Genomic DNA, 16,571 nt, shown 5'->3' with positions numbered 1-16,571 from the left:
ACCAACTGAGCTACCCGGCCAGGGCTAGAATGCCTTTTAATCTCATTCAAATTAGCAATTGCTTTGTATTGTGTACTCCAGGATTTACTTCCCCATTTCCCTGGGGGATTTCAGAGCGTTTCAGTTTCTCACAGGGAAAGGCTACTTACCTGAGTAGTAGTCATATTCTCTATTCTCCTTGCCAACATTTGCATAAAGAAACGAACCCATGAATATATTCTCAGTTTTAAAGAAAAGGTACAGTCTTCTCAGGCAACTTCAACTTTACACGAAAAGAAGTGTTGATTGCGATTGCCGGTCTTACATTCTTTAACTCGGTTCTAATTAAAGGTCTAAATTCTTGATTATCTTTTCCTTTATTCACAAAGTTCAGCTTTTATCCTTATCATCTTAATTCAACATTTTTGTTCAGAGTTATGCTTAAGGCCAATGCTTACTTCTAAGGATGCCTTTTATTTAAAGGAACAGGTGGCTACAACAGTCATAACAATGTTCTAGATCTCAAGGTGACGTGAATATTTATTATTATGGGCACTCAATTTTATTATTATTATACCTTGTAAAGGGTGAAAAAGAAAATACAAACTCCTTATATTATAAAACTCCTATAGAGAGAGAGGGATCACAGGGCTGGTTTTTCAAGTTTTATTTGGCATTCTTTCATTAGAAAGTAACAGAGAGCATTCTTCTGAACTTTATTATTTTCTCCCCAACAGTGTCAGGGTATGAGTGAGTGTTGGTGGGGGTCACACTCCTTGTTGTAAGATTTAACGTGGACGTTTTGGTAGGTAAGGAGTTGGAGCGAGTTTTCAGCTTCTCTGCCTTACCAACCGTCACTGTTCTTTTATTACTTGAAGGTTCCAGTATTACTTGAAAGCTTTATTTTTAATGAATAGTTCTTTTCCAGTATGAGTTTTGAAATACAGATTCTTCTTTAGACCATTGTTTCAGAGTTTTGTCTAAAATTAATGCTTTCTGTTCTTTTCTCTGTTGTTGCCTTTAATTTTTTATGTGTGGCCTCTTCCTCTAAATGAGGAGAAAGAAAAACATAATGTAATGAAAGAGAATTGAGTTTCTTTAGTGTTGGAGGCTTAGGGGCATTTATTTGTTTTGTTTAATGGAGTGGTGTTTGGGAGGAAAAATCACGACATAAAATGTTAGCCTTTTGCCTCGCACGAAAACGCTTTTGTTTTGGCAGTTATATGAAAATGAATGAGCTTGATTTCAAAATATCTTGGTTGGTGTTTGGACTTCTTCAAACCCTAAAAGCACAGACTTCTGTGGGCTTACCCATTAAGAAGGTGTGTTTGCAGCCAGTGTTGGGTTCCCTCAGCCCCGCAGCCCACCAAGTGTCAGGGAAGAGCCACGCACACCTTTTACGGTGCCCTTTGAGCCGCTCCCCATTTGTCCAATAGGGGTCCTCTGGGGGAGCCCCAAAGCAACTTTCCCTTTTAAAAAAGGGCAGTAATTCAGGGGCACACACAGTATTTCTAGTTGCTCTGCAACCCTCAGACTGACCCTTTCTGAGATCCAGGAGATTTATGGGTGTCTGCCTGTGTCTGTGTGTGAAAGACAACAAGCCAGCAAGGAAGTGATTTCTTCTGTCCAAGCTCTCGTGACATATTCGATGGCACAGTAGTAGAGAAAATATTCTAAAATCATAATGTCTGATATCTAAAGAAATCAGCAGAAGTCAGTCCCCTCTTTCCTCCAACAAATAAAATGCCTGGTTCCAATCTGAGAGTTGAGAACACCAAGTTATTTATTGATGGCGTTGACGCTATTCATTTACACTGTGCTATTCTGTCGTAATGGAGTTTGAAAGTCAGTGAAAGACAAAGACAAATGCTGTTATAGATCAAAGACGTTACAGTGCTGGTATTAACTTCTGCCATGACTTATATGCCAACGCTGACGTGTGGGAAGGAGAGCTGACTGTCCCTCTGTGTGTGGCAGAGTTGAGGGGAGGAGGTTGAAAGGGGAATAGTGAGAAAAAGAACCTTTCAACATCATCAGCCTCTGGTGATGAAGTAAGACATGCACCCCCATTGCTGGTCCTTCTCTTTCACAGTAATAGTTTGGTGTGGTTATCAATAAAGTTTAATCTTTAAATAATATTTCAGAACGGAGGATGGTAAGGAGATAAATAGTGAAAGAATGTTGGGACAGGTATGGAGGAATGGGGTAAAGTATCTTAATAGAAAAGGTGTGGGGTTGTTTTTGTTTTGTTTTGTTTTTTTAACTTTTATGCTGATTTTAGATGTTAGAGTCTTGTGCTGTTAGCAGACTTCACTCTTCCTTGTGAGTCCATTGTCAAAGCCAAAGTCCCCAGGGGCACATTATTGGGATGTGACATTTAAAAAGAACTCTTTCCAGAAAGGACTGTGTGTTGCTATGGGATTATATTACCTAACTAGAGGCCTGGTGCATGAAATTCATGCATGGGGGGGTGTCCCTCAGCCCAGCCTGCACCCTCTCCAATAGGACATCCCTCTCACAATCCAGGACTGCTGGCTCCCAACTGCTCACCTGCCTGCCTTCCTGATTGCCCCTAACCACTTCTGCCTGCCAGCCTGATCACCCCCTAACCACTCCCCTGACAGCCTGATTGATGCCTAACTGCTCCCCTGCCAGCCTGATTGCCCCTAACTGCCCTCCCCTGCAGGCCTGGTCACCCCTAATTGCCCTCCCCTGCAGGCCTGGTCCCCCCCAACTGCCCTCCCCTGCTGGCCTGATTGCCCACAACTGCCCTCCCCTGCTGGCCATCTTGTGGCGGCTATCTTGTGTCCACATGGGGGCAGGATCTTTGACCACATAGGGGCAGCCATCTTGTGTGTTGGAGTGATGGTCAATTTGCATATTACTCTTATTAGATAGGATAGAGGCCTGGTGCATGGGTGGGGGCCAGCTGGTTTGCCCTGAAAGGTGTCCCAGATCAGGGTGGGGGTTCCCTTGGGGCATGGGGTGGCCTGGGCGAGGGTCCTGTGGTGGTTTGCAGGCCAGCCATGCCCCCCGGTGACCCAAGCAGAGGCCCTGGTATCTGGGATTTATTTATCTTCTATAATTGAAATGTTGTAGCCTTGAGCAGAGGAGGCCAAGGCAGGCCAGGGCTACAGAAGCTTGGCTTCCTCCATCGCCGGGGTCAACTCAAGCCTCCTGCTCTCTCCAGCTCCATGGCTACCGCCATTTTTGTTGGGATTTATTTATCTTCTATAATTGAAACTTTGTAGCCTTGAGTGGAGGCCTGGGCCGTCCAGGGTGTGCGGAAAGCTTGGCTTCCTCCATTGCCGGGGAAACCCAAGCCCCCTGCTCGCTCTGTGGCTGCAGCCATCTTGGTTGGGTTAATTTGCATACTCCTGATTGGCTGGTGGGCATGGCTTGTGGGTATAGCAGAATGATGGTTAATTTGCATATTACTCTTTTACTAGATAGGATTGTGCACTAAACCAATGATGGCTGGGCAGGCAGGTGTGGGTTAGTACGTGCATTAGGAAATATTACGTTTTATTTGGTAGTACTGATAGTTGAGTACCTTTTGTATCCTTAGAAATTCGACTCATGCCCAGCTGATAACTGGCATGGTTCAATAATAGTGCTCGCAGAAGAGCCCAAAGTCTCTGGCAATGCAGCTCATCAAATAACAACATCAAAAAAAAAAATTAACTCTAGCTCTTAGAATTTTTTATTTTCAAGTCGTGGTTGTCACTGTCTCCATTTATCCAGATCATACTAACCCTTCAAGGTCATTGAATCCCATTCCCTACCGAGCCTTTTGGCTAACTGCAGACCCCATTCTTGATCACGGGCAGCACCAGCTTTTGGGTGTTTGTATCCTAAATGCCTCCGTCACCTCCGTGGCCCAGGATGATCTGATGACTTGTCCCACCATCTGCTCTTCACTCACGAGGCTTTGGCCATGCTGTCCTGCTTCTTGCAAACCCCAAATTCACTCCCGCCTGAAGGCTTTAGCATTCATTGTGCCTTCTGTGTAAAATTATCTGCCCATACATAGCTCTTTGCGTGGCTGACCATTTCTTATCACTTACATCTTGGGCTCAAATGCACTCTCTCAAAGAGGCTGTCCCTAACCCAAAGCAGTACTCTTAATTACAATCCCACATTACCCAGTTTTATTTCCTTCCAAGCCCTTTTACTGTATTAAAATATCCTGTTGCTTTGCTTACTTGCTTATTGCCCATCTTCCTACTCTGCCCACCCCACCTCCTTATAATGCTCATTGCTTAAAAGTTAAGAGCACAGACTTTGGGAACCGGTGTCTGCATTTAAATACCAGCTCTGGTTCCCACTATTCTTGTGACTGGACAAATTGCTTAATCTCTTGTTTACCTAATTTTCTCATTAGTAGTCCTGTATCATGTAAAGATCAAGTGCCCAGCATGGTGCTTGGTACTTAGTAGGCACTCAAATATTTTTGAATGAATACTACTCTGATTCTGCTTAGTATTTTTGTTTGCGTGTCTAAGACTCCCCAACAAAATTATGAACTCCTTGAGACCATCTGTGACCTCCTAGACCTCCAACAATAATTCATCAAGTAGAAAGGCACATAGTAGGTGGTCAGTGAATACTGCTTGAAATACCTGAAGTGTTTTATTGTAGATTTCTCAGAATTATGCTTTGCATTCCTGAATCTCTCTATGTTAGGACAAAATCATTGAAGAAGGACATTGTGTCACTTGCTAGTTCCCGTTTCACCAGCCTACCCATCCCACGCAGTAAAGCTTCCTTGTCTGTGGTTGGGAATGCAACAAAAGGGCTTTGTTTGAATTACGCCCACACACAAAACTTAGTTTGCTCAAATTAAAAATTAAATTGTCTTCTGACTCATGATGTCGCGCACTTTTAAAAAATATTTCCTTATCTCCTTAAAGATCAAAGTGATCCCAAAATGTAAAAAGCATGCTGTGCTCTTTAGGAATGCTTATTAAATTATTTGCATCATTGAAAAAGTCAATGAACAGCTGTTTGAATTTTTTGGGTATCTCAAGATACATGAAGTATATTTTTAAAATGAGAGACTATTTGAAAAGTACTTTGCTTTTTTAATACATATCACATGTACATGGTCTCCCTACCAGAATGTAAATTCCTTAAGTTCATGCAAGTACATGTTTTTAATGTTGTCTGTCTTCTGTGCTGTTCCTGTAAGTTCACTATTAAAATACATTAAACTATTTTTAAAAAGTTACAAAAGGAATTATAGTGAAAAATAAGTTTTCTTCCCCAGAAGCAGTCATTGTTTCTAGTTTCTCAAGTATTCTTACAGAAATATCCTTTTTAAAAAGTTGATTTGAGAGAGAGAGGAAGGGATAGAGAAGGAGGGAGAGAATCGATATGTTCCACTTATTTATGCATTCATTGGTTGATTCTGGTATATGCCCTAACCAGGAATTGAACCCACAATCTTGGCATATCAGGATGATGCTCTAACTAACTGAGCTACCGGCCAGAGCCCAGAAATATTCTTTACATTAATAAACATATAAGTGATTATGTATGTTTCCCCCCATATACTTCAGGGTACTGAACACAAGTTCTATACCTTACTGTTGTCATTTAACCATACATTTTAGAGATATTTCCATATCAATATGTATAGAGCTATCCCATTTTTTTAATAGTCACCTAAATATCCCCATTATATGGATGTACTACACTGATTTAACAATCTGCAACTGATGAACATTTAGGTTGTTTTGCATTTGATAGATGTGTTATTAAAAAACCTTTTTTTTTTTTTTTTTTTTGGTTAGGTTGTGCCAAACTGCTCTTTATTCAGTACCCATCTATACTCCCCCTAGCAAGGCAGGAGTGTTGGGCTATATTTAGATCATCTTTTTCATTGTTTCTTTCATTTCATCACTTAATTGTACATTTGGAAGAGTCTTATAAAACAAAGATTTATCTCTGAAGCCTTTTCTCAACATATGTTCTGTGGCCAAGAGAAAGGGTATTTTTTTGTTGTTGTTGTTGGGGGTTTTGTTTTTTTAGGACTTTTTGAATAGTTTCAAAATCACTATTCTTATTGTATTAAACCTGTGATGAAACCCAATACACCCCACCCCATCTCACCCCAAGGCAAACAGTTACCAACTTCCTAAGTTGGCTTCCTGTCTTGGCATTGCACATCTTGGGCACCTGTTTTATCTTTAGTAGGCACTATTCCTTTATGATTTATTATCTTCTGTAGGAACTGCTTCATTTGTTCTCCCTACCAGAGCGTAAGCTCCTTAAGGGCAGAAACCATGTCTGAGTCGTTATTCTTTTAAATATCTCTAATCAGTTTCAACTCTTCTAGTCGTCATTTACCTGGTCCCTTGAGCCCTAACCCACCGTATCATCCCCCTCATTTTTCTCTCTTCTCGGCTTCATCATGAGAATAGAGGACATTGGCTGTGAAGTCCCTTCCGGTTTCCTCCCTTTCATGCTATGAGCATCAGTGTCTTACCTGCTCCTTGCTTCTCATCTCAGTGGGACTGGCTTTCGTCCCACAGAAGATTATACCCTCTACCTCCACGTGTGCCAGCCCTTCCTCCTTCCTCCTCATGAGCCTCAAGGAGTATCATCCTCTCTATCCTGTACCTTCAGCTGCGCATGTGTTCACTCTGTCTCATACACTTGTTCATACGTCTCATTGTTTACAACCAAACATCTAGGACAAAACCTTTTCACTCCCCGGCCCCCTCTAGTCTTCTGGTTCCCACCGTCTTTCCTTCAGAACCAGGTGTGTTTTTTAAAGGGCTTTGCGGTCTCCATCTTCTCTTTCATTCACTTCTTAGCCCACATCAGGCTCTGCCCGTCATTCCAATGCAAAGGCTCACTGGTTGTCAAATCCAATGGACCTGCATGTACCTCGTCGGATTCACCTCTCCGTAGCAGCCATTGTTGACAATTCCTCCTCCTTGTTCTCCCCACCAGGAGTCTGTGAAACTCCCATAACTCTTCTAGTTTACCTCCTACTTCTCTGGATATTCCTTTTGGGGAATTTTGCCCATTCCCTGTCCCCTAAATTGTGATAGTTCTCAGAGACCCATCCTTAAACTACTTCCTTTGTCTCCCTGTGCATTCTCCCCAAGCAGCATATCTTTTCTCAGAGACCTTGTGTTTTGTGACTCGTAAATTTCTATATGCAGCTCAGACTTCCGTCCCCAAGACCCTGCTGCGTACTGTGCACCTCCACTGACCATCGCGAAGGCACCTGACATTCGCATGCCCCAGAGTGAGCTGGTCAATATCCCCGCTCTATTTCCTCCTCCCTCTCTCTACGCCCACGCCTCCCCCATCAATAGCTCTTTATCTAGGTTAATACTACTCTCATTCTAGAAGCATAAAGGCCATCCTTCCTCCTTGACTATACTCTCTTCTACACCACCTACACCCATGGGGTTACTAGGCTGGGCGGGCATTTTGCCTCCTCAGTGGCTTTGAGATCTGTTTTCTCTTCAAGTTCATTGCCTTGGTGCCCAGCCCTCATTATCTCACCCTGGCCAATATACTAGCTGCCAGTCGTGTCTCTCTCAAGTTTATCCTCCTTGTCATTGGCAATATCTTCCTGGAACTCAAAATTGAACATGCCCTCCCTGGCCAATGTTATCGGTGACTTCCATTTCCAGGGGATACTGTCCAAACCCTCTAAAGTAGGGGTGGGGAATGTCCGGCCCTTGGGCCGTATAAGGCCCTCGAAATCATTTGGTCTGGCCCTGCCAAAGCATTAGGGGTGAGTTAATTAAATGTTTGACCAAACAAAGCAGGCTAATTTTAAGTTGATAACTTTGTATGGCCCTCAAATGATGTTATTAATATCCAAATGGTCTTTGACAGAAAACAGGTTTGAAGACAATAGCAAGGCTTAGAGGCATGTTAAGGTCTGCCCCCTCCTACACCTCCTCCTGCTGCTTGCTCTTCCCCTTAATCGTCATCGCTTCTTCTGCGTGTACTGTGTGCCTGCACATTTCTATGCATTTGTCATGCCATTTCTTCTACCTGGATGCCCTTCCCTTCCCCCCCCCCCAACCCTACCCCCACCTTCCACCTGGAGAAATCTTGTGATTTAGTTAAAAGTGAGGCTTCTTGACCTAACCCCACAGTGTTAGTACCACCCCCTCTGTGTTCACTGAGCACCTTGCTCAGGTCTCTGTTACAGAGCCATTCACATTGTGTTACAGCCGTTTACTTGGTGATTGCTTCTATTATCCTGTGAATTGTTTGGGTCTGATGGTACTTTATTATTCCTTGTATCCCCCGTGCCAGTATAGTGGCTGACATATAGGAAGTCTACATGTCATATAGATGTCCCCTGGATGAATGGAAAGGAAACTGAGGTAAAGTCTGGGTAGCTTCCGTGTAAAAGAAAGCCTTGCTATTGTCTTCAAAGCACTGAGCCGAGGTGAAACGGCTCCATTCGCCTTCATGGTGCTGTGCAGTCTCTCTTGACACGTCAGACTGATTCAGGACTTCCAGCAAAGTGCCTGGTCCTTCCTGAAGGAGGAGTGACCACTGATAACAAAGTCTGGGCACCTCTTCGCCTCTCTCCTTTGAGATTTCAGACCAGAGGGCTTCTGGGGAACCGCTGGGCTCAGCACACATTACCTCACCCTCCATCCCCACGACGGGAGAGGGGTCTTCATTCTGTAGAGCTCGTGGAATGTGCCAGGGCCTGTCCGTTTCCCTTGGGAGGGAAAAGCTGCTCGGCCCCCGTCTTGGACCTGTGCATGGACATTCCGCTGGGGGATGAGGCTGAAGAGCCTCCTCAGTGTTACCACGCTCAGGTGCGAGGCTGGTTCACTCCTCACCTGCGTCCGTCAGCTCCTCAAGGCCAGTTCCTGGTCGTAGGACTGGCCGCCTGCTACAGAGAGGATCCTGCCGAACACGGGGCGGGAAGGTGGCAGTTCGTCCTTCCTCCTATGTCTTTTGGACCCTTTGGACCCATATGAAATGTCACCAGGTGCCTCATGAAAAAGAGACACTATTTTTTCATTAAGTCCTGGGTTTTTCCTGTGTAATTTCCTAGTCACATTAATTGAGCACTTGAAGTCATTTGTAAATGGGTTTGAACCCTGACTCTGGGACTCGGGCTCTGTGATCTGGGACAGAGAGAACTGGAGCACCAAGAGGGATTTCAAACACTGGATGGAACCGGATGACAAAGCAGGAATCTAAGTCAGTGAGGAGCTGGGGTTCAAGGGAGGTGGCCGGCTTTGAGAAACTGGTTGAAGAACCTAGTTTCCCAGGAGTGGGCATCCAAGGGCTCACAGCAAGAATGGCAAACCGCTAAGACAGGGAGCCGTTAACCCAGAGCTACCCGAGTCTCCCTCGGAGAACGGGACTGGTCTGGGTTACCTGGGCCCTGTTATGGGGGCGAGGAGACAGGAAAGCTGTAATGTATTGGCTTTCATTGTTGGTCTCTTGGTTTTGCATCCTATTTCCTCTCTTGAGCTCAGCTGTGCCACTACTTCCTTCAGTTCTTCCCTGGTTTCCAGGTGAGCAGGGTCTGTTCCCTCTTGGCCCGCGGTTACCTCCCGACGGGATGTCACAGCCACTGCCCGGCAGCTCCCTGCCTCACAAGCCTGGCCAGGGCCCATCAGGCTGTGGCCACAGTGAGTCTTAGGCCAGCCTCTGCCATAGTTAGTTAGTTACACATAGTTATTCCTGATCTTACTGGGGGCTCAGAGCTGGCTGATTCACCATCAATAGTCCCTGCCCATCCCCCTCTCTTCTATTCACTCAGCTTCTTTCTCCCCTTTCTGTCCTACATTGTAGCTCTCTCTGAGGGACTTCTCTCCGACTGACTTGTCTCCCTAGCCGCTCTAGTCTTCATCAGCTCAATCATAACGAATGACTGAGGATAATTATTCTCAACATTTATTGAGCTCTTACTATAGGTCAAGTACATTATTTTATTTTTAATCTCACAAAAAAAAACACTATAAATAGATGGTTATAATCTGACTTCTACTGATGAGGAAACTCAGAGTGGTTAAGACTATAGGCTCCTTCAATTCAATAAATGTTTAGTGACTGACTGCTGAAAATCTTATGTGTCTGTATCCCTTGTGTCACACAAAATAAGTTTCCTATCACCATAATCTTTCTTCAGAGAGTTGAAATATATGTATTTTTTTGAAATCATTATCTCTCTTGGCAAGTCCTTCGGTGTCTTTCTTATACATCTTAAAAGTTACTTCTGATTAAAATGGGGTTAACCCAGCCTCTTTGCTTAATGTCTTCATTTTTTAGAGGAACAAAGGCTTCTGGTGGAGAAGTGACTTCCACAGGGTCATGTGGCAGGCGAATGGGAAATGCAGGGTGAGCCCTGACCGGTTTGGCTCAGTGGATAGAGCGTCGGCCTGCAGACTCAAGGGTCCCAGGTTCGATTCCGGTCAAGGGCATGTACCTTGGTTGCAGGCACATCCCCGGTGGGGGGTATGGGGGAGGCAGCTGGTCGATGTTTCTCTCTCATCGATGTTTCTAGCTCTCTATCCCTCTCCCTTCCTCTCTGTAAAAAATCAATAAAATATATATTTTTTTTTAAAAGAAAGAAAGAAATGCAGGGTGAGCACCCACGTCTCCTAACACTGGGCTGGTATTATTCTGATGTACTTAGCACGTGAAGTTTTATTGGCATCAAGGGAATGATTTCTCACTTATATTACAAAAGTCAATTTATTTTTTCATAGAAAAGTAATATGTAGACATACAGCTTTATTTGCAACATATCAAAGTGGATTCCTGGATCTCCAAAGTGTTTCTAAACTGCAGAAAAATTCCCCTACAGTCTTACCTGTCAGAACTTCTCAGCGTGAAATAAATGCCTGATCGCTCACCTCACTTTTCTGCCAAAAATAAAGCACAGCCACTCTCTGGACTCTGGCCTTCTATAGTAGTGCAATCCTCCTTCCAAGTCCATTCTTCAGTCTCGCAGTCTGAGGGACACCCACTTTTTCCCATTGGCTTCGTCTAATCTTTGTTAGAAGGGCAGGATGTTTAGAAGTTGAAGTCATTGACTTTCAAAATGAGAAGCTATTTTGGAGAGCATCTTGTTGTTCATACTGCTTATGTAACTTGGAGCAGTGTTGCCACCAAGGTAGCCGCTGGTTTTATGTAGTTCTTACTAAGAAATTAAAATAATAGCATTTATCCAGCCTCAAGCTATATGACAAAGGAATTCAGAGTCCCCAGGAAGCGTTATCCTTGGGAGCTGGGAAAGAATTACTCCTCTTGTCTTTATGTGTTGATAAGCCGAGGCCAAGAAAGACCAAAGCAACTTCGTGTGCTTTAAATTAACATAGCATAAAATGTTAACATGTATGAAATCTAGGTGAAGGTTATGTGGGAATTCTCTTTCCCTCGGCTTTATTGAGATACAGTTGATACACTGTGCAGGTTTAAGATGTACAACGTGTTGATTCAATACATTTGTAAATTGCAAAAATGATGACCACCATAGGGTTAGCTACCACCTCCATCCCATCACGTAGTTACCATTTCTTTATTGTGGTGAGAACATTTAAGATCTCTCTTAGCAACTTTCAAGTACTTGATACAATGTTATTAGTTATAATCACTACAACTAATGATGAATCAAGCTCACAACCTGGGCACGTGCCCTGGTCTGGAATTGAACTGGCAACCTTCTGGTGCACGGGACGATGCCCAACCAACTGAGCAACACTGGCCAGGGCAGAATTTGTTAATCTTTTAACTTGAAATATATACCCTTTGACCAAAACTCGCTCTACTCCCCCAACACCTAACCACCACTCTGAGATTGACTTTTTTAGACTTCACATATAAGTGATATCATACAGTATTTGTCTTTCTCTGGTTTATTGCACTGGGCATAATGCCCTCCAGGTCCATTCAATTTGTTGCAAATGGCAGGATTTTCTTCTTTCTCATAGCTGGTTAGTAATCCATTGAATATATATAGTACCGCTTTTTTTTAATCCATTCATTTGTTGATGGGTACTTAGGTTTGTTTCCATGTCTTGGTTATCATGAATAATGCTGTAATGAACATGTGAGTACAGCTATCTCTATGAGATCCTGATTTTAATTTCTTTGGATATATACCCAGAAGTGGGTTGCTAGGTAGTTCTAACTTTAATTATTTGAAGAGCCTCTATTCTCCCTAGTGCTGTTCTAATTTGCATTCTTACCAACAGTGCACTAGGGTTTACGTGGGAATTCTTCGTACTAAGTTTACTACATTTATATATTAGTTTGAAATTTTGTCAAAATGAAAATTGAGCCGAAACCGGTTTGTCTCAGTGGATAGAGCGTCCGCCTGCGGACTGAAAGGTCCCAGGTTCGATTCCGGTCCAGGGCACGTACGTTGGTTGAGGGCACATCCCCAGTAGGGGGCATGCAGGAGGCATCTGATTGATGTTTCTGACTCTCTATCTCTCTCCCTTCCTCTCTGTAAAAAATCAATTTAAAAAAAAAAAAAGAAAATTGAAATATTGAAAAGCAGAGAATAACAATGGTAAGGTAAATAAGCAGTAAAATCTACTTTCTGCTATTTGATTTTTTTTTTAATCTCTGAGGAAAAGGAGACAGCATTCTTTTTCCAAATGCATAAATCACACTGGTGAAGAGACTCGGCTGAGAATGCTGCTGATGTTGGGGGTCCCTTTCCCGTGTCTCCCCAGGCGCAGCGAACCTGCAGGCCGACCACACTCTTGGCATTCAACAAAAATCGAGGAGAGCCAACCCAATGCCAGCATGATGCAAATATCTCAGGGCACGATTGGCACTCCTTGGCCCCAAAGCTACCATTCCAGGTAAGTGGCCGGAGCTGAGACCCAGGGGTTTCTGTCCTTCAAACGTCCTGTTCCCCGAAAGAACATTTTTTTTTCTGCTTTGAGAACACTTTCTTCCATTTACCCTGAGTGTGAAATCCATCTACCCAGTACCTTCCTCATCCTCTTAAAATTCCTAACCTGTGTTCCACTCACCTTGATCTCCTTGGCCAGGGTGGTGTGAAGCAAGGACAGCATTATTTTGAGCTCTGGCTAGCTGCTATTTGAGATACTTAATGGGTCTGTTGATTCTCATACATTTCTCAGTTACACTAGAAATACGGACATACTTCTTCCCTCAGTACTTACTGTCCTTTCTGCTAAGTGAGGATTCCCCTGCATTTTTGCAGACTTGGAACCCACACAGACTGGAATTCATCTTCTGATCTCAGGGAGTCAGGCTCTGGTGCTTGACCACGTTCTGGAAGGGCTGGGTAAGGGTAATAGTAGGGAGATTGGAGGGGAACCCTGATGGGATTCATTCTCGCCATCTGAGCCATCTGTGCTCAGAGAACAGAGCCCCACCCCCACAGTGGTTTTGCTCGTTGGGCATGCAGGGTTGAAGGCCTTGAGAAGGTTAGGTGTTTGGGGCTAACAGGGTGGAGGAGGGACAGCATAATGGTAAGGTCCTGGGTATGTTAAGTCAGACATGGGCTTAAATCTCAACTTCACCTCCTACAGCATGAGCCTGAGCAAATTGTGTAACCTCTCTGATCTTGGTTTCCTCATCTGTAAAATGAAATTTATACTGTATCTCTCAATGGACCATTGTGAAGATTAAACAAAATAACATGTAAAGCATTTAGTGTAGTTCCTGATGACCATTAGTTACAATAATTAGGCTGAAGACTTATCAGAGGCACAGTGAAACCTGGTAATGAACTTCAAAGTTAGTGGCATCACCCGGCACACACTTATAAAATGCAAGTGTGTATTAACAGGTTGCCCTAAACAGTGGGCTCTTTGGAGCCTCCTAACCCCTAACTTTAAGAGGCCCCTAAATCTGGAATCACACTGCAACCTAAAAAACATGCCGGCCCAAAGGCAGAGAGAAGACTACTGCACCGGGTGCTTAGAACACCTGCTAACAGTGACTGGGGAGCTCCGAGAGGCCTCAGGAGAATGTGGAGTCGGCATCAGAGTGCAATATTCTGAAGGCTGCGCTTCTCCATCTGTTTCCTCCTCCCCACCCCACCCTCCGGAGGGGTTTAGGCAGGTGGATCTGCCCTTACTTCCCCTGACACTTGACTGTCAGCCCCAAAGCACTGTGTGGGGTACAGAGGGAGAAAGGAAGGCTCAGGTTACCCACAATGTGACGGACGTGTGGATTCTCTTCTACCCCGGCACAGATCGTCCGTGATTCGTGTCATTCCATGAGTCGGGCTTGCAGCCCTGGCAGAGGCTTCACCCCAACCCTAGCTCGGCCCAGAGGGTCCGACAGCGGCAGCTGTCCTGGAGGAGCGCTCCAGGGGCCTTTCTGAGGAGCACAGTGGCATCTAGTGGCCTCGTGTGCTGCATCAATCTGTCGGCGTCCCTCTGACAGCCTTCCTTTAGTTCCAGAAACCCAATCGCAGTCCTAAGTTTACGCATCTGCTTCTCATTAAGAAGCAGGAGGATGAGGGAGCTCAAGGAAGGGGGAGAAGCGGGCGTGAGGAGAGGAGGAGGGAGAAATACAAAGAGATGGAAGACTTCACTGTCTGCAAACTGGCTTGGATTTCACTGAAATTGTATTTCTGCTGCTCTCTGTCAGACCTTTGTCGCTGTCTTTTTGCTGGCCTACAGAAATCTCACTCAGTGGCCCCAAACTATTAAAGTACCTTAGAAGAGACCTTGAAAAGTCCAGCCCAGCTGGCGTGGCTCACTTGGTTGAGCGTGTCCCATACAGGCGGTCACAGGTTTGATTCCCGATCAGGGCACGTGCCCAGGTTGCAAGCTCCATCCCCAGTAGGGGGTGTACAGGAGGCAGCCAATTGATGTTTCTCTCTGATCACTGTTTCTATCTCTTCCTCTCCCTGAAATCAATAAAAACATTTTAAACAAGTCTCTCAGTCCAGTCCCCTCACAAGAGGATAAAATAATAGTATCAAAATACTCCAGTATCTGTCCATTGACTTATTCATTCAAGCAAATACATACTGAGTACCCACTCTGTTTCAGATGAACGAGACATAAAAAGCCCCCCACCCTATAATACTTAATTGTTTCCCAAGATGTATTCCATGGAATAATAACTCATTACATGCCCTTTGGAAAAAGTTTCTAGGGTCAAATAAGTTTAGATAACACTGCTTAGTGTATTTTCCCTTCAGAACATTCCATGAACAATAGTTTATTGAAGACTCAGAAGCCTTGCCGTAAATAAAATTGTTTAACTTATTTAGCCCAGTATTTTCAAAACATATTTGATCAGCTAAGGAATTAATCTTCGGTAAACACACTTTAGGAGGTCTTTTCAATATACTTGTTTTGTGCTTTTTGCTATGTTTTAAGTACTTAGAAAATATTTTTTTAGCACACAAACTAGAGAATGCAACATGTCAAGTTTGGTAAGTGCTATGAAGAAGAGGGAGTAAGGAGAGAAGATGTGCTCTTTAGATAGTGAGTCCCAGATGTTCTCTGATGCAGAGACAAATAAAGGAAGGAGTGAGCCAGGTGAGGAGCATTTTATGTGGTGGGGACAGTGCGTACAAAGTGCGTACATCTCCGTTGAGACCTGAGATGGGATGTATTTCACGGATTTGAGTTAGTAAGGAAGCCATCACGCTGGAGTGCCGTGAGCAAGAAGGAAAGCAACAGAAAATGAGGTTGGAAAAGTAGCCAGACCACAGTAAGAACTCTGACACATTCATCTTGAGGGTAAGGCTACCTCTGTTAGGACTGAAGACCTTCATTCCAGGTTCTTCTTACCCACTATTAAGAGTGCCACCTTGAGGAGATATATGTACTACTATATGTAATACTTTAGACAATAAAATAAAATTAAAAAATAAATAAGCTGAATTATAAATGTAATAAAAAAAAAAAAGAGTGCCACCTTGGCCCGGCTGGAGTGGCTCAGTGGTTGAGCGTTATCCCATGAACCTAAAGGTCCCCAGTTGGATTCCCGGTCAGGGCACAAGCTCAGGTTGCAGGTTTGATTCCAAGTAGGGTGCGTGCAGGAGGCAGCTGGTCAATGTTTTCCTCTCTCTCTAAAACCATGAAAAACATATTTTTTTAAAAAGAAAAGTTACATTCTTAAGGTTAGTCGCTAAAAATATAGTTTTCTTTTCCTTGAATTCCAGCACCAGTTTTGACTCAGAATATGGTCCTTCTAGACCCTCGCCATATACTCTGGAGACAGTCCAGCCATTATGCATCATTACATATTCAACCAACCAAGACACCATATTTACTTACATGAGATCTAGAAATATAATAATAGCTCCGTAAACTTTAACAGTGCGTAAGTGCCTATTCATGTAAAAGTGGAAACTCTTAGGCAAGAGCTCCTAGTGATTTTCCCTTCTGTAGAGAATCGTGAGTCACAAACATTTGAACCATGGAGAGTGCTGTTTGATTTTTGAACCATGTACTCCTTCCTGTATGCCCTCCCGCCCCCAACATTCGGGGTAAAGTATATTCTAAGTTTATAATTATGGCTAATTATAAGGAATTTTGTATTGAGGCAACTTTCTAGGGTGTGCAGTGCCAGGATTGAGAGTCATCTCCCCTTCCCCAGCGAGGCTCTGAAAACCACCTGGAGGAGGAGCT

General features: G+C 43.9%; 1 protein-coding gene across 8 annotated transcripts in view; it reads left to right on the top strand.

Moving 5' to 3' along the window:
* The window catches only part of SHROOM3 (shroom family member 3), a 159,760-nt gene that overhangs the window by 104,693 nt on the left and 38,496 nt on the right, over nt 1-16,571 (top strand). For all 8 annotated transcript variants that reach the window (XM_079769569.1, XM_079769564.1, XM_079769565.1 and 5 more), the window contains one exon: nt 12,672-12,803. In XM_079769569.1, the coding sequence (XP_079625695.1) occupies nt 12,745-12,803 (59 nt within the window). In that variant the 5' untranslated portion in view covers nt 12,672-12,744. The remainder of the gene's footprint in view (nt 1-12,671; nt 12,804-16,571) is intronic.

The sequence above is a fragment of the Cnephaeus nilssonii genome, assembly GCF_951640355.1.
Source record: "Cnephaeus nilssonii genome assembly, chromosome: 1".
Lineage (NCBI taxonomy): Eukaryota > Metazoa > Chordata > Mammalia > Chiroptera > Vespertilionidae > Cnephaeus > Cnephaeus nilssonii.
This window is presented reverse-complemented; position numbering and strand designations above follow the sequence as displayed.